Genomic DNA, 23,142 nt, shown 5'->3' on the forward strand with positions numbered 1-23,142 from the left:
GCAACTAAGCCCGTGTGCCACAACTACTGAAGCCCGTGCGCCTAGAGCCTGTGAGCCACAACTACTGAGCCCACATGCCACAACTACTGAGTCTGCGCTCTAGAGCCCACGTGCCACAATTACTGAAGCCCGCGTGCCTAGAAGCCCGTGCTCCGCAACAAGAGAAGCCACTGCAATGAGAAGCCCACGCACCGCAACGAAGAGTAGTCCCCGCTCACCGCAACTAGAGAAAGCCCGCACGCAGCAACAAAGACCCAATGCAGCCAAAAATAAATAAATAAATAAATTTATTAAAGAAAAAAAAAAAATCCTGCCTCTGTCACTTACTACCTGTTGGAACTTGTTACCTCTCTAAACCTCAGTTTCTTTCAGATGTAGAAGGAGGATAATATTTATTTGGAATGGTTGTGTGATGACTAAATCATGTGTATGTAAAATACCTAATCTGCGTTTGCCATTTTGTAGGTGTTCAATAGGTGATGGTTATTATAATTTGCCAATATTGGGGTGGGTGGGGTGATGGTCTGAGCAATGTATTACCATTGTATTAACTATTACTAGATCCAGATACACGCAGGAGAAAGTCAGAATTCAAAAAGCTGCTTTGCATAGCTAATTTTGTTTAATGGTTGTCAAATAAATGCTTATTTCAAATAAAGTCATATTTCCAACGTGACTTCATAAAGGCCTTCAAGGGGTTTTCCACTTCTCACTGTTAGCATTTTTTCTGATAATAGTCCCACACTTTCCGACCTTGAAGTGTCCTCCTACCTCAGGAGAGCCCCCAGCCCTCCCAGAGGGGGCTCTGGACAGTGTCCTGCCTGAGGTGTGGCAGTAAATTCTGTGCTCACTTTCCCTTTGCCCACCCTCTCACACACACACACACACACACACCCCCACATGCCTCTTTTGCCCCAGGTCTTATCTTGTCCTCTGGGGAGGTATGTTAAGTGCTCTTCCAGCCTGCCTGTGTGCCTGGCCTGTTTTTTCTCACTGCCAGTACCTCTTGGATTCCAATTCCAAACATGGTATCCGTCTGGGGTCACCCTTTCTTCCGGTGCCAAGAGAGATGCATTCCAAATGGAGCACAAATGTGCCTCCCGTGCTGGGCTCTCCTCATTCTGTTTGGGGACAACGGAGAGCAGGATGTGGCTGCTTTTTTATCCCTCACTGCTGAAGTTTTCAGCCCCATAGTCCTATCTTTTCCTCAGGACAATTTAGGTTTCCTGCCAGGAGCCAAGTGTGAAGACCGTCCTAAGAAACCTGGAGCCGTGCACGCTCGTCAGAGCTCTGCAGGGAGGGCCAGAGCCTTGCTGAGGGAAAGAGAAAGAAAGGTTTTCAGTTCTCCATGAAGTGTATTATGTTCTGCCATTCATTCCCCAAGCTACTGGAAGCATTCCTCCCAGGAAAGGTGGAGCTGTGGGGAGAAGCCAATGGTGAGATGACATCTGAGAGGACAGGCTAACCCACTTCCTGGATTTCCCACGTGGGGACGGTCTTAGAGCCCGACAGGCTTTGAGGCCCGAAGATGAGCAGCAACGGCAGCGCAGTGGGCCAGCTCCTCTGGAGCGGGCCGCTGTGCGTCGGCTGGAGGCGGGACCAGGAAGGGGCTGTCTACCACCTGGCCACCTGCCTCCTGCTCCTGGGCTTCATGGGGGGCAGCGGGGTGTATGGGTGCTTCTACCTCTTTGGCTTCCTGGGCACGGGCTACCTGTGCTGTGTGCTGTGGGGCTGGTTCGATGCCTGCGGCCTGGACATCGTCCTCTGGAGCGTCCTGCTGGCGACTGCCTGCGTGCTCCAGCTGGCACACCTGGTGTACCGCCTGCGCGAGGACACCCTCCCTGAGGAGTTCGAGCTCCTCTACAAGACGCTGTGCCTGCCCCTGCAGGTACCCCTGCCAGCGTACAAGGAGATCATTCGCTGCTGCGAGGAGCAAGTCTTGACTCTGGCCACGGAGCAGACCTACGCCATGGAGGGCGAGACGCCCATAGACCGCCTGTCCCTGCTACTTTCTGGCCGGTAAGCCGCTCCGTCAATGCCCAGCATTTCTTCCCCACGCCCACGCTTCTAATTTCCCAGTGCCTCCCTTTCCATTTCACGTCCCTTCCACTGAGGAAGGATGTGGCAAGTCAAACAAACCAAAATAGATTTTTCTAAGCATGCGCTTGCTTCCCCTTTCTTAGCATTTTCCATGAGGAAACTAGCTCATGAGGCACCTTGATTGGCAGGAAGGATTGTGTGTGCACTTGTGCTGGGAGGTGTGGGCTGAGCGTTTCTTGAGCTTGGGTCTGAAATGACCACACCACACACACATGCCAGCACGTCATGCCTAAACTGCAGCAATATCTCTGTAAGCTTTGGAAAACTGGACATTTCAATAAGATTAATTCATTCCTTCCATATGCATTCAACATTTGCTAAGTGCCAAGTATGTACAAGAAACAGTGCCAAAACAGAGGGGGTTTCCTGTAACCCCTGTTCCCTCCAGGGCATCAAAGATCTTGGGGAATATCCCATACAGATTCTATGGTAAAGCCATTCTGTATATACCCAGGTATGGAGCAGGAATACCCCTTGTCCACTTTTCCACTTCCAATTGTTCTATTGAGATTCTTACAGACGAAGAAGTAAAGTGCTATAAACCTGCGGGCCAGACAGCGAGGGAGGAGTAGTGATGCCCACGTGTGTCTCTTTGAGTATATGGTGGAGACACCTGGCTGACACCTTTTAAGGAGGCTGACAGTCAGACCTTAGCAGAAATGGGCTTTGTCAGGATTAGTGTATGCCTGGTCAGGCTGCATGCGAGCATTGGCCATTGACTGACCTCTTCTGAACAAATATACCATGGAGCTCTGTGCTGCACAGTTGGTAGGAAATTGTGAATTCTTTGAAATATTGCCCTAGTGGGACTTGTATGTGGAGCTAAGCATCTTAACCTGGTATGTACTTGGGCTGGCTCTGTGGAAAGCAAGTAGAGTATTTCAAAAGCTTTGTCCTTAATTTCCTCTTTCCTGCTTTCTTGAGACCAGGAGAATGTGGTAGAAAGACAAGAAAGTAATCAGAAGGGTCTGATTTCAAAAAAAAAAAAAAGAAAGAAACCAGATAACACCGCCAGCCACAGTGGGGAAAAAAAGGAGTTTGACATTGATGATGATGGTACTACAACAACTACTGCTACTAGTAATAATATGCATTTATGTATTAATGTATAGAATCAAAGTGTGATGTATACATGTTTTTATTTTGTTTGGAGTCTGAGGTCCTGGGTTGAATGAGCTATGAGGTTTTGTGATGTTTCATTTCATTTATGGGTGAACTGAAGTGTAAATAAACCATACATCAGGATTATTGTATGGTTCAGGTATCTTTTATATAATGGATTTACCATGAACTTGTAGAAGACCACGTCCCTGTGAAGAGGAGAGGGGGCCTTGCCCTCTCAGTGTGGCTTTTCCTATTATACTTAGCATCCAAAACCTGAGTCAAAACTTAGACAATTTTGATATTTTTCTTGCTTTGCAAGGTTTGGAAGTAAGAGTTTTGTTTTGAGATCTTTCAACGTCATCCTGTCTCAACTTTGCTAAGTTGGAGCTGGGGAAAGGAGCTTCTAGTCTATATGACCAGGCTCCAGCTTTAAAGGAGAATCATCATACCTTTGGCTGGTGAGGTACCAAACACCACAAAGCAGCAGACAAGAACTCCACGCCAGGAAATGGAGGCTTCTTGTGGAGACCTCCCCAGTTCACGTGCAAACTCTCATCTGGAGCGCTTTGCTGAAATCTCAGACATCCTTTTTGTTTTATTTTCATAAGGCAGTCAATCCCTTTCAAGACTCAGAAAGGCAAAGTGACTTCCTCAAAGTTCATCACCCTGTTAAGCTGTGCTTACTGTTGGAGATTTTCTCTCATATACAATCCCAAGCATGAACTCCTGAAGAGGCAACTAACTGTCTAAGCTCTTCTTGGAGGATGAAATTACCTGATGTCCAGGAGATCAAGAAGGAAGAGGAGACTCAAACTACAAAGGATACAATATACAATGTGAATGGCTTCAGGGAGTCATGCAGGCTCATTAGATGTTACTCACACTCTAAAATCTTGTCCTTCCTCAGTGGCTTGCTTGGGTGTCCAGATTCCTTGCCTGGGGAGAGGACGGGAGGATCTGATGTGTGTGGCAGCAGCCTCATTTCTTTCCTGTTGTCTTCATTCCTTTGTTAGAGAAGCTTTTCTTTGAGGTTTTGGTCCCATTTATGGTGACACAGTGAGTTCATTTGTTTGATCGTTCCTTCCTTCTTCCTTTCCTTTCTCCCTTCCTTCCTCCCTCCCCCTTTCCAAAAATATTTATGAAGAGGGCTAGGGACTAGGGATCTTGTGTTAAAAAATGAAAAATATTTTCTTTGTACTCACGGAGCTTACAGTCTATGAAGAGAGACACTAATTCATGTTTGACATAGTGGTGAAAAACAGACATAGTATTTCCAAGGAGAAAGGCAAAGTGCAATGAGAGCATTTAAGCGGTGGACCTAACTTTCCTGGGGCAGCCAGACAAGATTTCCTGGAGGAAGGAATGTTTAAGCTGAGGCCTGAGGAGAAGGTGGGGATTGGGAAGAAAGGCAGCTGGAGGGGACAGAATATGTGAAGACTGTGAGGTAGGAGAACGGGGCACTTCATCTTTCCTTGTATCCTTTCATTACTCAGGGAAGTTCTGATGGCTATCTACACATATTGATAGGTCTTGTAGGAGCAGGTGCGTTTCTGCCATCAGAGAGTGTAGGTTGACACCACATCCTGGGCTTGGTTTGAGACCTACGTCCCCTTCTGTCTTCCATCTTTAGGTTGTCAGATAATACGCAATAATTTATTAATTGATGGTGGTCTTTGGTAATTTGCACACATACATATATATCTAGGCATTCACTAGGAGCAAGGTGTGGAGTGCTAATATCCCCTTGGCCAAAACGTAATCACATGGCTCTACCTCACGGCAAGGGGGGTAGGGAAATGTAGTTTAGCCGGGCAGCCATGAACCCAGCTAAAATTCCAAATATGGAGGAAGGGAAAAAGCAGATACTGGAAAACAGAATTCCACACTGGATTTCTCAGATCTCCATCCCTATTCTGATCTGCTTCTCAATATCCTATTCATTCTTCAAAACTCAGCTCAGATATCATCTTTGAGAAGTCTGCCACTTGGAGAGAACTAAGCTCTCTCCGTCCTCTAGTCTCCTGTCCCACAGTAGCACACGCTGACTTACAGCCAGTTATTTATGTGCCTGTGACTTCCACTAAATTGTGACGTCTTTAAAGGCAAGGATCAGATCATCTCCACATTCCCAGATTTCCAGGAACACAGAAGGTGCTCCATACATAATTGTTTAGCCAATAAAGCTCCAGAAAAAGTGGAACAGTAGCTCCTTCCAAATGGACAGGATGCACCTTAAAGATCTTTTTGATCTGCCCCCTCTGCCTGATAGAGGAACCTTCTTTCCCAGTATAACTCACTTTAGAGGAGAGGTTGAGGCTGAGACTCTGAGTTTTCTGGGGAAAAGAGGAAAGAGCCCATACTGGACCCTAATCATTTTCCACTTTTTAACATGTAACTTAGACTTCGGAGAGGATTCGGGTAGCCACTTCCCTTTTCCCACACAGTCTCTTCTCTCCCTTTGCCAGGGTTCGTGTGAGCCAGGACGGGCAGTTTCTGCACTACATCTTTCCTTACCAGTTCATGGACTCTCCCGAGTGGGAATCGCTGCATCCCTCTGCGGAGGGGGTCTTCCAGGTAATAGGGAGCCCCATGGCAGCACCGCCCCAGCCCATCCCACTGTAACCCAGCAATATCCCTGCCTCCATCTTTCCCCTCTTACATCTGTCACTTGAACAACTGCCAATATGATGCTCCGGGTGGGAGCACCCTCCTCCTGTGGAAAAAGTGCCTGGCAGAGGAAGGGTGGGGTAGGGAGGTGCAGACCCCTGAGAGGGGGGCTATGTCACTCCTATGCCGAAAACTCTTCCAGAAGACCCCAGTGACCACAAGGGAAAAGCCCACACTCCTTAGGGAGTAACTCAAGACCTTTAGTGACATCCAGCCACATCTCTAGTCCCTTCCTTCCTCACAGTTCCTGCTCATACCAGCCCTACCGAACTACTAGTACTTCCCTAAACACACCACATTGTTTTGCAATGGCCATGCCTTGGCTCCTACTGTCGCTCCTATCTGAAATGCACTTTCCTCATCCAGAGGAGGCCATGGCATCTCACTTCCTCTGAGGCCTGCCCAGGCTGACCTCACCAGCTTCCGCCCTGCACACCGCCTACGTGCCTCTTCTATTCCTTTTACCATGCTGACTGCGCACATGTCTCTAACGATTTGGTTTCCTTTCTGTCTTTCACACAGTAAACTCCTTGAGGTAGAAATCTGGGCTCTCCTCTCCATCTTCAGGCTCCAAAGGGCAATACCTTGTGCACAGTAGTAGGTGTTCAGTAAAGGTTCGCTGAACTGACTCGGCAGTGGGCAGCTGGTGTCTCAGAGGGCTCCAGAGGACATCACATACACACTCCAAGTTCAGGGCCTGGCTGCTAGAGCCCTCCTCTCTTCTCTGCCAATCCTTCAGATTCCAGTTACCTTCTTTGTAGTTCTCACTTACTGAATGGCTAGCACGTGGCAGGCACTACCTATTTTATTGCCTTATTAATTCTCACAACCATCCTCTGGGTTGAATGTTGTTATTAACATGTTTAACAGATGAGGGAACTAAGGCTTAGAAACCTCAAGTAATTTGCCTAAGGTCTTCATCTAGAAAGTGGCAAAGCCAAGTGGCCTGACACCACTATTTCTATTCTTTTTTAAAATGGGAGGGTTACCAGGAGAGTGGAGTTTACATATACCCACCATTATAGGGACTCCCCTGTCCAGATAGTTTGCCAGTACTGGGTTCCCTGTGTCTCCTACCAGTTCTATCAGGGAGTCCCTCAGGCGAGCATTCGAGCCAACCCCAGAATAGACACATGCCAGGCAGTGCCACCTGGCTGGGCCTGCTTCCGCCCCACCCTGACTCTTGGCTCTGTGAGGACAGAGCCTGAGAGGCAATCCTGATCCCACTGCCTAGACCACCAGCCACAGATCCCCTCTGAACGTGCCTCGTCCACCACACACTCACGTCCTCTCCAAGCCTCCCAGCAGTCTCCTTTGAGAACCCTCCCAGGACCATAAGAACCCTCAGGAGGCCTGAGTCAGGTCCTGAGCCAGCCAGACCAGGCTCTGTTTCTGACACTGAAACTGAGAAACAGGTGGTGGATAAGCCAGGCGTCCTCCCCTAAGTTATGCTTGAAAGGAAGGGCTGTGACCCCAGATGGCCTCTCAGTCATCTGAGAGGGATGTAGGGACTGTCATATTTCTCCCATTTGTATTTTTAGCATGCATCCCCATTGGGAGCAATGAGATCCACATATTTGCTCTTGGTTCTGTGAAGTCCCATTTCCTCTTTGCAAATGTCAAGTGTTGTCTCGGGTTGTAGTTCATCTTGTCCTTGCCTTTGCAATTGCATAGTCTTTGTTGACTAATAGGGAATCCACAGTGACTGAATCATAATTCTTACTGAGTTTACCACAAGGGAATCAACATTCCATCACACCTCTCAAGAATTCAATTAAGAATTTATTGACTGTTAAGCACTGTGACCCTCTCATTAGTCACCAAGAACATAGCATGGGAGGGATCACACAAAAATCGGCATTATTTCTCCAACTTGCATCATGTTTTACTGGACCCAAGTTCTCTTTACGTACATCAGCTTATTTAATCCATTCACCCAGCTTCGAAGGTGAGGATTAAAGAAAGAGCTGGTCAAAACTTTATTGGGCTTCCCTGGTGGCGCAGTGGTTGAGAATCTGCCTGCTAATGCAGGGAACACGGGTTTGAGCCCTGGTCTGGGAGGATCCCACATGCCGCGGAGCGGCTGGGCCCGTGAGCCACAATTACTGAGCCTGCGTGTCTGGAGCCTGTGCTCCGCAACAAGAGAGGCCGCAATACTGAGAGGCCCGCGCACAGCGATGAAGAGTGGCCCCCACTTGCCACAACTAGTGAAAGCCCTCGCACAGAAACGAAGACCCAACATAGCCATAAATTAAAAATAAATAAATAAATAAAAATTAAAAAATAGAAGTTTTAAAAAAAACTTTATTACAGACATGTGCATGTGTATGTGGGAATCAGTCAAACCATTGGTTTCCTGAAGACCTTTAGGAAGGATTTTACATAGGACATGAGAAAACGACATCAGGTTGTTTTGCAACATACAAGATTGGTAGTCTTCTCCTGATTTCATTCATTCACTTCAGTAGTATTTATTGAGCAGTTATTGTAACCTGGGCACTATCTTTTTCTTTTTTTTTTTTTTGGCCACTCCATGTGGCATGTGGGATCTTAGTTCCCCAACCAGGGATTGAACCTGTGCCCCCTGCAGTGGAAGCGCAGAGTCCTAACCACTGGACCGCCAGGGAATTCTCACCTGGGCACTATTAAAGGTGCTTGGAATATATCAGTCAATAGAACAGATGAAGGTCCCTGCCTTCATGCAATTTACATTCTAGTAGGGGAGACAAAAAATAAGCCATAGACATAATGAATAAGTAAATTATGTAATATGTTAAAAGATAATAACTTCTAGTAAAAAAAAAAAAATAGAGTAGTGTAATTAAGGGAGAGATAAAGTTGACCCTTGAACAGCACAGGAGGTAGCGGCGCCAACCCTTCACGCAGTAGAAAATCCATGTATAATTTATATAGTCCAACCGCCAAATATATGTTCCCCCATATCTGGGGTTCCACATCCTCAGATTCAACCAACCGGCCAATTGTGTAGTACTTTAGTATTTACTATTCAAAAAAAAAAATCCCCATTTAAATGGACACATGCAGTTCAAACCCGTGTTGCTCAAGGGTCAACTGTAGTTGCAATTTTAAATGGGGTGTTCATGGAAGTCTTTGTTGAATGGGCGACATCTGAGCAAAGACCTGAAGTGATTGGTAGTGTGAGCTCTGAGAATATCAGGGGGAACAGCATATTAGACAGAGGGAAGAGCCAGTGCAAAAGCTGGATGATGGGAAGGACTAGCGTGTTTGAGGTTCAGAAAGGAGGCCAATGTGGCTGGAACAGAGAGAGGGAGGGGAGAGTATAGTAGGAGAGGAAGTCAGAGAGGTGATATGGAGCCACATCGTCTAGGGCCAGAGCGTATATTTTCTAGATAGAGCCAAAAGGATTTCCTAATGCATTGGATGTAGTGCATGAGAGAAAGAGGATTAAGAAAACCTCTAAGACTTTTGACCTGAGCAACTGGAAGGATGGAGCTGCTATCAACTGAGATAAGGAAGGCTACAATAGTATCGGCTTTGTGAGAAGAGAGGAAGTCCAGTTTGGGGAGGGTTAGATTTGCGTCATCTATGGACATTTAAATGGAGGCACTGCAAAGGCAGTTGCATATTTGAGTCTGGAATTAGGGAACAAGGTCTGAGGTTGAGAAGTCATAGCACACAGATGATGTTTAAAGCCATTGGATAGGACAAGATCACCAAGTGAGTGCGCGTAGACAGAAAGGGGGTTCAAGAATCCATTAACCCTGGGATACTCTAGTGTTAAGAAGTTGGAGGGAAAAAGAGGAAGCAGCAAAGGAAGCTGAAAGGGACCAATCAGGAGATTATACCAGGAGAGTATGGCATCCTGGGAACCAAGTAAAGAGTATCAAAGAGGAGAGACTGAATGCTATGAAAACTGACTGTCAGACTCAGCAATGTAGAGGTCATTGGTGACCTTGCCAGGAACAGTTTGTGGACCACTGGGGCAAAGCCTTGCTGGCTAAAGAGAGAGTGCAAGAGGAATTGGTAACAGCAAGTATAGACAACTTTTTCATGGAGCTTTGCTGAAAAGGAGAGCAAATCAATGGAGTGTTAGCTAGCAAAGGAAGTGAAGTGAAGAAAAAGGATTTTAATTTTAAAATTTTGATTCATTTTAATATGGAAGAAGTAACAGCATGTTCACAAGAATGCCCACGGTCTTTGTGTTCAGCTTTGAGGACGCTGTTTGCGTCCAGATTAGCTCTTACGCACACCCACTTCATGTGCAGCACCCTTATTTCTTGTTTGGGAATTGTTACTAAGTACATCGAAAGTATGGGTTATGGCAGATGTGACAATTACTTGCTGAACCAAATTAGTAATGGATGGATTGTGAGTAATAATTCTTTCCCATGAGGCAACAAGCCCGGAGAGATTAAGCAATTCATCTGATGTCACACAGCTAGTAAAGCGGTAAAGCAAGAACTTTAAACTTGTTTCTGGTCTTGATGAGTTAATTTAGAGCCCTGACTTCAGTGCTGATGATTGAGGGGAGGGGAGGGGGAGTTCTGGAGGCAAAGAAATAAAAGGATTATATATGATCTCTAACAAAGAATGTTTGGAAAGCCAACCCTACCTTTAATGAGACGACCCACATAAAGGATTTAACACAATGCCAACATGTGGTCGCCTCTCAGTAAATGTCAGCTGCTGTCCTCCTCCTCCTCATTTCCACTGTCTCGATTCACAAATCATCTTGAGCTCTGCCAACCTGCTCACGTTTAAAGTATTATGGCCAGAGTATAAAGAATTGTGTGATTCCACACCCTTTTTCTTTACTATCCTAAGCATGTTTTCATTTGAAACCTAGCTTTACCATCATTGTTTTAACAAGGTTTATCAAGCACCTACTCTGTGCTGGGCACACGTTATTGACCCTGCTAGTGTAACTTAGCTTTGTATCATGGGCACATAGTGAGTGCCCAGAAATTTCTAGATGTCTAAATAAATGGAGAGTGGGGTGTCCTTCTACTCTGTGCTCTTAAGAGTTCCTCTTGGGACTTCCCTGGAGGTCCAGTGGTTAAGACTCTGTACTTCCAATGCAGGGGGCACGGGTTTGATCCCTGGTCGGGGAACTAAGATCCCTCATGCTGCAAGGTGGCGGCCCCCCCAACCCCAAAGAAAGAGTTCCTCTTCCTCTGTGCCCTTTTTCTGACTTCAGTAATCGGATCCATTTGGTTCCTTGTAGGGCCCAAGTCAAGAGCAGCTCACGGGCCTGAATCCCAAGCCAGCATTCTGTCCACTGGATGCAGCCTGGCTCTTCTCTCACTGAAATTCTTTCCAACTCTTTTTTGTGTCCCCACTCCAATATATTATCTTTTTTTATCCTTAAAACAAAGTGTCATCAGCATCCTGACCTTTCTTCTGAGCACTAGGTGGCCCTTCTTCTCTCCTGTAATCACAGCAGGCTCAGAACCTTCTGTAGCCATTAGTGAGATCAGCCATGGGACACAGAGTAGGAGAGCTGAGGAGACCGGAGGCGGATACTCAGGCTGCAGGAGGTGAGGGCCCAGCGAGTGAAGGGCTGATCTCAGGGCTCCTGACAAGAGCACCCACACACACACAACCACCCCCCACCCCTGTCATGTCAGTGCACGCAGTAAAAGTCAGTCATAGGACCTCTTCCAGGCAAGGCCATGGAGAGCTACTGCCACAGCTTCTTCAGGAAAAGTGCAGCAGTTTGCCAAGTAAATGCTGTATTTCTCTGTGCTAAGCATGGACACATTTTCTAGTTTCAACCTTTACTCTCTGCTCCTGACCCCTCTCAGGTCACTCTGACAGCCGAGACTGAATGTAGCTACATTTCCTGGCCCCGGAAAAGTCTCCACCTCCTTCTGGCCAAAGAGCGTTACATCTCTCGCCTCTTCTCGGCCCTGCTGGGCTATGACATCTCGGAGAAGCTCTACGCTCTCAATGACAAGCTCTTTGCTAAGTTCGGGCTGCGCTTCGACATTCGTCTCCCCAGCCTCTACCACGTCCTAGGTCCTGCTGCCCCAGATGCAGGACCAGAGTCTCAGAAGGATGACAAGGACGTCCGTGAGCCTGCCGCATCTCCCCCTCCTCAGGCCCTGCCCACATCTGTCCAGCAAACACCCCCTAGCTCCCCACCTCCAGCGGCCGCCAACCCTCCTGCACCTCCTCCCTGGGTCAGGATGTCCAGGCCCGACAGCAGTGTCCTGGGTGAGGACTCTACCAGTCTGGTGCTGGAGGATTTTGAGGAGGTGTCGGGATCAGAATCGTTCATGGATTATCAGAGTGATGGGGAGTACATGAGGTGAGGGGAGAACTAACATGGGCACGGCTGCCGGGCTCAGGATCCTGTGTAAGTACTCAGAAGGCAGCTGCCACTTTCTTGCCAACAGCTGGCCTTAACTGGGTTTGTAAGGGCAAAAGATCGTTTCATGGAGCCTGTCCTCCCGAGGATTCCCAGAAAGTGGCATTAACCCAACCCTGCAGATAGCAACTCACTCTTGGTGCACGCAAAGCATGAGAGTTTAAAAAAAATTTTTTTTTTAACTCATCCCTTATTAAGTGTGATTGCATTTTTGAAAGTGGGCTGGCTGGTCAACATTTTGAGCAAGCAGATAGGTGGCTAATTTTTTTTGCAAGGTTGTGCTAATAACTAAGGCCACAGCTAAGACTAAAGGGGATTTTATTTGTGGCATGCATTTTAAAGGATTTTTTAAAAAGCTGGCATGGTTCTAATTCCTAATGGTTCTTCTTGGCATATAGTCAGCTCTGGAAAGCAGTCATTATTTAGCCTGGATTGGACAGGTACCTCTGTTAACATCGAGTATTTCGAAGAGGCTTGTGATTAGAGGCTAATGACTCTGGGAGGAAAATGTCCCCACCTTGCTCTCCTCTGTGCCAGTGGAAAGTGTGTTATTTGCTCAGGCACAGGACTGGACACTGCTGTGACTGAATATTACTATGATAGGGTGACTTTCCCAGAAAACCACACCTGCGGGAGGTAGAGTGGGCGTAATCTGGGTGGGACTAACGTGCAGGATTTCGCTCACACCTTAGGAGAGTGTACAAGAAAGTGTGTGCTGAGCAGTTCTGGGTAACTGCTTTCATGTTCCCCCTGGCTGCTCTCACAATGTTGTGTGACTTATTCCTCTAGGACTCCAGCCAACCATGGTGCAGGCCTGGCTTTTCCTGAGGAAAATCCCACTGTTCCCAATTTGGAAGGCATTTCCAAGGTGGGGGAGGGTTAGCTAAGAGATTAATCATTCTTTAGGAAACACTGACTGTTTTCCCAAGACACTAGTTCAGTGAGGAAGGCATTTAGGGTACGTGAGGTAAGTAAGTGAAGGTTTGTATATTTTGAAAAGCAAGTCATATAAATGATGAAAGAGGCAAGAGAGGCAAATGATAAAAGGTTAGCTATTTGGTTTCATAGGTGTGGAATTGATAATCTATGGAAGCAGAGTCCTTACAACCAGCGTCGGGCACCTGAAATCACTTTCTTGACCTCCTCCATTTGTGTTGTCCTCTCCTGTTGCCTCCTTCCCACTGTGCCCTACTCGCCCACCCCCACCAGTGCATATGGATTCTGTCCTGTGGGTCCCTCTCTTTGTCCGACACAGCTACCCACCTGCACACACTCTGAACTCACAGCAGCTCCCTGTGTCCTCATGTTCTTCCTGGCTTTCTTCTCTTTTCCAGGCTCTGTTTGTTCTCCTCTTTCTCCCTTCCTTCTGACTTCTGCTCAGTCCTTGGTTCCCTCAGTTTGCTGCTCTTAAGAAGAAAAAGGCCTGTTTCTTCTTCTCGGTTAATTTCCCCTCTACATATTTGTCCTCCACGTCTTCCCCATTTTACTGTTGCTGTATTTATCTCTCTGTTGCCTTCTTCCCATTTGCCCCACTTCCTATTTTGCTCTATCTCTTCTTCCTAAGCTGCCCTGTATCCCCAACTTAGTTTTTAATCCTGACTCTTCCAAGATCAGTACCTCTCCCTCTGCCTATAAAGAAAACCATTCAAGTGAAGGTGTGAAAATTCCCAGCTTTGGTGGCTACACATCTTATGCATGAGTTATCCCAAACGTTAAGAGGCAGGCGGGGTTGTAAACAAGAAAGAGACCCACACTGGGACCCCGAAGTCCTGGCTGCTATGTCTGGCTCTGCTACTGATTGCAAACCACACAACCTCACTGAACCTCACTTTCTTCATGTGAGTGTGTTGGCCCAGCTGGCCCCCAAAGGCCCTCCTGGGTTTATGTGAGAAGGCAAAGGATGTGCTGTTCAGAGGAGGAAAGAGAAGCAGCCAGTCAACAGTATAATGGACACAAGCCCCAGGACATCAGCATGTCTTCCAGCAAGAACTCGCTGCTGTACTTCACTATGATTTCTCTTGTGACTTGGGACTGTCCTCCTCCCTGCTGGGTGGTAGGTCCTGCTTGACTAGGAGTTCTCTCCATTCTGTACCTGTGAAGAGTCTATCACCTACCACGTGATGACAGTGCAGATGCTCATGTGCAGGGCGGTCACGACTCCATCTCCCAGGTCCTCCACCCTTAATACTATTGCATAAAAGGCCTCTTTCCAAATTCAGCCTTTTCTGAGGCTCAAGATGAGAAAACTGCTAACATAACTCACTTTCTAAAGTACTAGTATTTGTAGTATAAAGAGAGTAGGTTTTTAAATGTTCTTTGGCTTAAGTAATAGAGAGAAAGGAAAAAACACATTGTTTACTTCTACAGAGTTTTCGGAACAACTTGAAAATGTGATCAAATCGGCCAAATTTTAGACGGCTTTCGGTTTAGTCTGTGATAATGGGATAATTTAACCCAGAGACCTTTTCCTCGAATTGTGTTTTAGGGTGTTTGGTTTGACTTATTTGCCATCAAGCTCCTTTTAGGGTTATTACTGTAATGAATAACCATAGTCCCGCGTGACTGGTAGCAATTGACTCTGGTTTCCTTACTAAAGCAGGGCACAATTCACCATCTAGTCCCTGGCTCTGCAATGACCAGAACTGTAAGCTCATCGCTATTCATCCCCGCCCAGCACTTACATAAGAGGCATGAAGCTGACTGGATTCTGCATTGTCAGGACACAGCTTCATCACACTTACGCCAGCGCTTGTCCCTCACACCAAGCCAATTTAAGACCAACTAAAAATAGTCAGAGGTTCTACTGGAGCTTATTTTTGAAGAGAGCACATTTTTCAGTTTGGTGGTGCCCAGAATTATCCACAACTGGGTGCTACTTTTTTTAACATGCAAAGCAGTGCTGTAGGATAATGTATTCACGCAGGGTCTTACAGTTAGACCTCAAATTAACCCTGCCTTCACTAGAATCTTTCCAGTTAATTCTATGAACACACTCCACAATGCTCCATTTGATGTCTTACTTAAAGGAGATGCTCAATGAATGCATCTCTGAAGTGGTCAGTTAAGTCAGATAATGAGTCCATTATCACAAATTAACTGGAAGCTGTCTGAAATTTGGGCAATTTTGCTTATGTTTTCAAGTTGTTCTGAAGACTTTGTGGTTTGAAAGTAAATACTGTATATTGTTTCCTTTCTCTCTATTATTTAAATAAACAAACAAATGAGAAACAGATTACAACATGGAGGCTAACTGTGGTCAGGGAAGGAGGCCAGGACCAGGACATAGTACCAAGGGCCAGAGAACCAATTCAACAAACATTCACTGAGTATCCACTGTGTATTTCAGGCACTGTGCCAGGTAATCACATTATGAGTAATCATGAGTAACAGCTGGAAGAATGTAAGATGCTTAATCTGCAAGAGATGGACAAGAGTAATACCTTCAAATTTTGAAAAGAAGAGGAATTACAATTTCCCTTAATTTGGTGACGTTCTTGAGGACAGAAATGAATTAAGGGCTGAAAGCTATAAGGAGAGGATTTTAGCTCAGTATTAAAAATGGATTTGCCTCAAGGAGTAGTGAGTTACTCGTCACTGGAAGAATTCAAATAGGGATCAGAAGAAATCTTCTCAGAGATTTTTTTTAAGGTGATTCAAGCTCTGAGAGAAGGATGCCGTAGGTTATTGCTATTAAGGTGCCTTCTAACTCCGTGATGCTATGATTCTGTGATTCTAAGATGTGACTCTAGTCCTGCCAGTTAACCACCTTCAAGAGCAGTTCCTCATCTGCGAAACAGGGCTAGTAGTCTCATAGATAATTAGTACCTACTGAGAAGTAGATAGGTAGCCTCTGTCTACCTTACCAGGTTGCTGTGAGGAGTAATTGAGATTAAGTACACAAAGGCAATTTGTAAGCTATAAAGCACTAGTTTAATGTATAAGGTATTTTAAAATTCTGTTCTGTATAGAATTATTTAACAAACTCCTCCCCACGCTGCCCCTGCTTCTCTCTTCCGCTCCCTAGCCCTCCTCCTCTGAGATACATGATTTCCCATCTTATTTCCCCCAGTCTGGTATTCCAAGGAAGGTAGCAGCTGACAGGATCCCCTGACAACAAAAGGAACAGCAAAAAGGTGGTGATCCAAAGAAAGCACACACTAGCTCCTTGGCCCCTGAATAACTAAGCTATAGCCAGACCTTCACCTGTTTTATTTGCCCAGGAGAGACTGATCACCGTCACACTATATTCAGGCTCTTTCCCTCGGAAGTGGCCATAAGGTGCTTAGTTAGCTGTCAGTGTTGTTAAATAGCATGTTTCTCCCAGAACCACTAGAAAGCCTCCTGCGGCAGAAGACTTGCCCTTGAAGGTGGCATGGCAGGAGCTGCCTGGGGCCTCAGGGTCTGGGTCTCTAGATGGTAGCTCTACTCAACCTGCCAAGGCTCCGTGTTCAGGCAGGTAAGTTAGAGGCAGCAGTTCCCTCCCTGCCCTCGGGATCCCAGCAGCCTGCAACCCCGGGCCCACTCCCAGGTTATTCCTCTACTTCTGTTTTACAGGCCTCATTTACCTATCCCTCTCTTTGTCAAAATAAAAGACAGGGTTTTATAAAACTCACCAATTTTCTATGCAGAATTTTGAGAACTCATTCCATAATGTTAGGTAGGATTCTTCATAGGAAGCGTATAGATTCTTCACAGGAAGCAACCGAAGTTGATCTCTTGGTCTCTTCTCCTATAAAATGAGAGGACTGGACTATGTAACTTCAAAGCTGACTCACCCTAATATTCTAGAAGGAAATGATTCAAAGATACATCTGCCCCTAATATGTTAGGCATTGGGTACACTTAAAATATTGGGAACTGGTAGAGGAAAAAAAGACGTGAAAAGAACCCTGTGAAGTTATGCGAGCTATCTGGAGCCACAGTGCTGAACTCCTTCCTCTGTCTTTCCACAGCTTCTAGAACTCCTCTCCAGAGCTACTCTCAAGTTATGTCCAGGGGACGGGCCCCCTTGGCTCCAACTCTGACTCCTGAACTGTAAGGATCAATGGACCATCCTTTTCTCTGGCCACGTCAGTCCTCACAGGAAGGTCACTCGTGTGCACACCCCTCTTCTCACCCTCTGGAAGGCTCATGGGCAAGGTCGGAGCAGACACAGAAGATGCTAAAGTGCTGCAGCCACACCAAGGCCCCCGAGTGACTTTTAGAACTTTGCCTTCACCAGCCTTCCTTCCCAGAGAAGGCATCCAAAAGTGCAAAAGCACAGATTCTATCCTTTACTAACTGCAGTATCTCAGGCAAGTCACATAGTCTCTCTGAGTGTCTGTAAAGTGGGGATTATAAAACCCAGTTCACAGGGTTGTGAGGATTCAATGAGTTGATTCAGGTAAAGCACCCTAGGACATGGCGTGGCACCTAGTAAGCACTCAATAAATCACTCATTTCCTTTCCTTATGTTGTTTCTTTCAGCGTTCTGAAAGGATCAATGAAGTCAGCTATCCAAGAAGTTTTCACTGTTTTTGTCTTGTTTTATTTAAAAATTTTTTCATTAAGGTTCAACATAGGGAAGTAGAAATTTTAGAACCTAGTTTGCCATTAAGCTTTTAGGTTCAACTTACAAATCTTTCCCTCTATTTATGACCATAATATTAGACAGTAGTTTTTAGAGGGATTTTTACAAATCTATTTAATTAAATTTCCTTAAACATTTTAAAGTAGACTTACAAATTTAACATATTCTATTTTATTTTTTTCCCCCAAATACCGCCACATGTATTCTGGTTACCTATTGCTGTGTAACATTCATCCCTAAAGCAGTGAGTTAAAATCATCACGATACTTTGTTTTGCTCACAAAAGTGGGGCTTGGCTGGGCTCAGCTGGGCTGTTTGCACTCAGGGTTTCTTGTGTTGTTGCATTCAGACAGTGGCTACAGCCAGAATCACCTCAAAGGCTTCTTCATGCATGTGTCTGGGGCCCAGGCTGGGAAGACTCAAACAGTTGAGGGCTGAAACAGCTGGGAATCCTTGGGCAACCCTTGCTCTCTCAAGAGTTTGTTCATTTTGTTGCTGTATAGTACTCTGTTGTGTGAATATACCACAATCTACTTATCCATTCCACTATTGATAGGCATTTGGGTAGTTTCTAGCTTGGGGCAATTACGAATAGTGCTACTATGAACATTCTTGAACTTATCTTTTGGTACACATATGTACACATTTGGGGGGGTATATACTGGCATTACTGAGGTATTGGGTATGTATATGTTCAACTATAGTAAATACTGCCAAACACTTTTCCTAGGTGATTATACCCATTAATATTCCCACTGTGTATGAGTGTTCTGGTTGCTTCTCATCTTCTCCAATAGTTGGCGTTGTCTTTTTTTTTTTTTTCATTTTAGCCATTTGGGTGTATGTAGCAGCATATCATTGTGGTTCTTTTTTTTTAAAATTTATTTATTTTTGGCTGCATTGGGTCTTAGTTGCTGCATGCGGGCTTTCTCTAGTTGTGGCTAGCGGGGGCTACTCTTCATTGCAGTGTGCGGGCTTCTCATTGCGGTGGCTTCTCTTGTTGCAGAGCATGGGCTCTAGGTGGGCAGGCTTCAGTAGTTGTGGCACACATGCTCAGTAGTTGTGGCTCAAGGGCTCTAGAGCGCAGGCTCAGTAGTTGTGGCACATGGGCTTAGTTACTCTGCAGCATGTGGGATCTTCCCGGACTAGGGCTTGAACCCATGTCCCCTGCATTGGCAGGCAGATTCTTAACCACTGCACCACCAGGGAAGCCCTATCATTGTGGTTTTAATTTTCATTTCCCTGATGAATAATAAGGTTGAGTATCTTTTTGTGTTTTTATTAGCCAAATGGATATCCTCTCTTGTGAAGTGCTATTCTAGTTCTTGTCGATTTCTCTATTTGTTTGTATTCTTTTCTCATTGACTTTAAGGAATTCTTTAAATAGTCAAGTTAAAAGTTCTTTGTTGCTTATATGTATTCAAGTGTATTCTCCCAATTTGTGACTCTTTTTTTCTCTAAATGGTGTCTTTTGATGAACATAAGTTCTTAATTTCAATATAGTAATTTATCAATCTTCAATCTTTTCCTCCATCACTAGTGCTTTCTGTATCATGCTTAAGAAATCTTTTCCTCCCTTGGAGATATTCTTCTATGTTACCTTCTAGATGTTTCATTGTTTTACATTTCACAGTTAGATCTATAAGTAACCTGGAGTTGATTTTTGTGTATGGTATAAAGTAAGGATCAAATTTCTTATTTACTGGTGGATATCCAATAGACAGGAGTACTTATTGAACGGATTATCCTATCCACACTAGTGTTCAGTGTCCCCTTTGTCATAAATCAAGTATCCATATATCTGTAGGTCTGTATCTGGATCTTCTATTCTGTTCCATTAGTCTATTTTTCTACCTGCTGACAATACAACCTGGCTGTAATTATTGTAGCTTTATAAGTTTTGATATCTGGTGGTCTTCAAACTTCATTCTTCTTCAAGTCTTGGTTATTCTTGGCCCTTCCCTTTGTATTTCCATATAAATTTTAGAAGCAGCTTGTTAATTTCCACAAAAATATAAACTCTGCTGGAATTTTATTAGAATTACGTTCACACTGTGGATTAGGTTGGTAAAGAGTTGATATATTTATAATATTGATTTTTCAATCTATAAACATAATACTTCATTTACTTTGGTTTTTAAATTTTTCTCTCAATAGTGTTCTGTAGTTTTCCATACAGATGTCCTTACACAGATTTTAGCAGATTTATGTCTAGGTATTTGATGAATTTGGTGCTATTGTAGATGCTATTATTTAATTTTTAACTTTCTAATATTTTATTACTGGTATACAGAAATATAGTGGATTTTTGTATCTTCAACTTCCATCCAGAGATCTTGATAAATCCACTTATCAATTCTAATTACTAATCCATGGAGTCTTCAGAATTTTCCATAGATACATTTATGTCATCTCTAAATAATGCTTTATTTCTTCCTTCTTGACCTATACTTTCTCCCTGCACCCTCTTCCCACTCTTCCTCCTCCTCCTTCTTTTGGTGACTTGTTGCACTGGGTAGGACCTCAAGTACAAGGATGAATATCAGGGATGGTGAGGACATCCTTCTGTCATACCTGACCATAAGGAAAATGTTTTCAATATTTCACCATTAAGTATGACATGTGCCATTAGGTTTTTATAATATCCTATCAGATTAAAGAAGTTCTATTTCTAATTTGCTAAAAGGGTTTTTTAAATCATGACTGAGTACGGAATTTTATCAAATGATTTTTCTGCACTAATTGAGTTTACTTTTCTGCTTTATTCTGTTAATGAACTACATTAATAGATATGTGAATGTTAAAACAAACTTGCACCCCTGGAACAAATCCAATCTTATTATGATGTATTTTCCTCTTTATGTATTTATGAACTTGGTTTGTAAATATTTTGTTTAGGAGTTTTGAATCTATGTACCTTGTCATATCATTGTCAGGTTTTAATATCAAGGTTATGCTGACTTTGTGAAAGGAGTTGGGAAGTTTCTCTCTCTCTCTCTTTTCCCCTGTCCTATGAAAGAGATCTTTAAACCAAAAAAGTTTTATAACTCTTCATTCTCATTCCACTCAGTTGCCCAGGCCCAAAACCTTGGAGTCTTTACATCAGTCTTGTTAGTTCTACCTTCAAAATATACCCCCAATTCAACTCACCATGTCCATTGCCACCACTAATTTTGAGCCCCCATTATTTCATAGCTAGATTAATAGATTTATAACTGACTCTTGATTTCTCCTGTCCCTCCTCCCCATAATCTATTCTACACAAAGTGGTCATTTCAAAATGTGTATGACGTCTTCACTCTCTTGCTCAAAATTTCAAATGACTTCCTATTCCACTTAGAATAAAATCCAAATTTCTTACCATGTGATATTAGTCAGAATCAGCTTATTATGACTTAATGGCACACAGATTTATTGCTCTTAAAGTCTACTGAGTATCTGTGTGACTCATCAGGGCAACTGTCTTCATGTTGCAACTCAATGATTCAACCTGCTTTGACCTTCTGGCTTTGTCACCTTAAGAAAGAAACAGCTTGACGTTCCTGTGCTGGCTCTTTGATGCTTTGGCCCAGAAGTGACACGAATCCCTTCTACTAGTCACATGGACCTACTTAATAATCAGTTCTGTGTTCTGTTGATTAAAGGGACTGGGCAATGTGGGAGAGTAAAAGGAATGCTGACGAATGCTACTCTTTTAGCTACTTATGACCCACAAGACCCCACCTGCCTGTCTCTCCAGCCGTACACCATTCTGCTCTTATTCTCACTCATCGTGTTTCAGCCACACTAGACTTCTGCGTGCTCCTCAAACACACCCAGCTCCTTTCTATATCAGGGCTTTTGCAGTTTTTCTTTCTCTCTGCAATGCTTTTCAATCATACCTTCTCCTGGCTGACTTCTTCTGGTCACTCAGTTCTCAGCTCAATGTCACCAACCCAGCTAAGACACCCACCTCACCTCACCACCACCGTCTGTCCTCTTGCCCTGTCTTCAGGGCTGCCCTGTGTTCTCTTTCCTCACCTTTTAGGATTCCGATTATGTGCTTTGTAGAACTTTGCAGTGTGTTCTATATTGCTCTTCTGTTCTTTTCTCATTTTTTTCCCAAAGTTATACTATGTATTTATTTTCTTTCTTGTTGGAATTCTGTCTTTTCCATGTACATTTCACAATAGAAGCCCTTTGTCAGTCTTGACAAATGCTACGGCTCTCTTGTCAATCCTTGAGGGCTGTTGTAGGGAGTGAATGAAGCAATAAACAACAAAAAAGCTCCTTGTACGTTGTAAACTGAGACTCAAAAATGTTACCCGGGGTGTGGGGCCACCCCCCCAAGCTGGAGGACGGCCAGGCAGGGCTGTTGTTACACACATGTGGTATATAACAGAGGTTCCTCAGGATGGGAACCGCTTTTAATGTGTGTGTGTTTGTTTTTAAAAGGATCAGACCTTATCGCTTTTACGTGGAATCTAAAAAAATGGTACAAATGAACTTATTTACAAAACAGAAATAGAGTCACAGATGTAGAAAACAAACTTATGGTTACCAGAGGGGAAATAGTGGGGAGGGACAGATTGGTAGTTTGGGATTGACATGTATATACTACGATATTTAAAATAGTTAACCAACAAGGACCTACTGTATAGCACAGGGAACTCACTCAACATTCTGTAATGGCCTATAAGGGAAAAGAATCTAAAAAAGAGTGGATATATGTATATGTATAATAACTGATTAACTTTGCTGTACAGCAGAAACTAACACAAAATTTTAAATTAACTATACACCAATAAAAATTTTTTAAAAATAAAAATTATGGATTGAAATCCTAAAAAAGAAAGAACTTGAGAAGTCATTTAGCCCATTATCCTTCCTCCCAGGCAGGATAGCATTTAAGCTAACTTTGGAAAGTGATTTGTATTCCTTTCTTTAAAAAATAAAAATATCAGCAAGGACTGCCACAAAAATAAATAAATAAACAAATAAATAAATAAATGGATCAGACCTTAACGTGGTAGAAGTTGTGCTTTTATTATCTAATGTCATATGTAATGGCATAAGACATTTGGATTCCAATAAGGGTTATAGATAAATTTGTAGATTTAAAAAATTTACCACAATGGTATCTTTACCTATCTGAAACAGAGCATTACATATATGTACAAAGCATTGTTTTTATTCAGTCTCCATAATATTGTTGACATTATATGGATTTGTGAACCTCTTACAAAATCCCATGCTAGAGGTCCACACATGTGAAAATAAAATCTTTGGGTTACAACTTCATGTATTCTGGAATAAAGCCTGACATATAGTCAGATTTGCTCTAAGGAGAGGACAATAAATATTCTTTTAT

At 44.0% G+C, this 23,142-nt stretch overlaps 1 protein-coding gene across 3 annotated transcripts; it reads left to right on the top strand.

Moving 5' to 3' along the window:
- Positions 1-1,119: 1,119 nt before the first annotated feature.
- POPDC2 (popeye domain containing 2) lies at positions 1,120-17,808 on the top strand. Of its 3 annotated transcripts, none has more exons than XM_059921047.1 (4): positions 1,120-2,019; positions 5,670-5,778; positions 11,658-12,069; positions 17,176-17,808. In XM_059921047.1, exons 1-4 carry the CDS (start codon positions 1,529-1,531, stop codon positions 17,259-17,261), a joined length of 1,098 nt encoding a protein of 365 aa, XP_059777030.1. In that variant the 5' UTR covers positions 1,120-1,528; the 3' UTR covers positions 17,262-17,808. The 3 variants fall into 3 exon arrangements, with proteins under 3 accessions (XP_059777030.1, XP_059777029.1, XP_059777028.1); XM_059921046.1 differs by having other exon boundaries at positions 11,658-12,211; positions 17,176-17,266; XM_059921045.1 differs by having other exon boundaries at positions 11,658-12,163; positions 17,176-17,263.
- Positions 17,809-23,142: the final 5,334 nt, after the last annotated feature.

The sequence above is a fragment of the Balaenoptera ricei genome, chromosome 4 (genome assembly GCF_028023285.1).
Source record: "Balaenoptera ricei isolate mBalRic1 chromosome 4, mBalRic1.hap2, whole genome shotgun sequence".
Taxonomy (NCBI): Eukaryota; Metazoa; Chordata; class Mammalia; order Artiodactyla; family Balaenopteridae; genus Balaenoptera; species Balaenoptera ricei.

Excerpts from the sequence above, each read along its gene's own strand:
- POPDC2 (XM_059921045.1), top strand. The coding sequence starts at position 1,529 with ATGAGCAGCAACGGCAGCGCAGTGGGCCAGCTCCTCTGGAGCGGGCCG. Across the intron at positions 2,020-5,669 it reads TCCCTGCTACTTTCTGGCCG|GGTTCGTGTGAGCCAGGACG; the intron begins GTAAGCCGCTCC and ends TCCCTTTGCCAG. Across the intron at positions 5,779-11,657 it reads CTGCGGAGGGGGTCTTCCAG|GTCACTCTGACAGCCGAGAC; the intron begins GTAATAGGGAGC and ends GACCCCTCTCAG.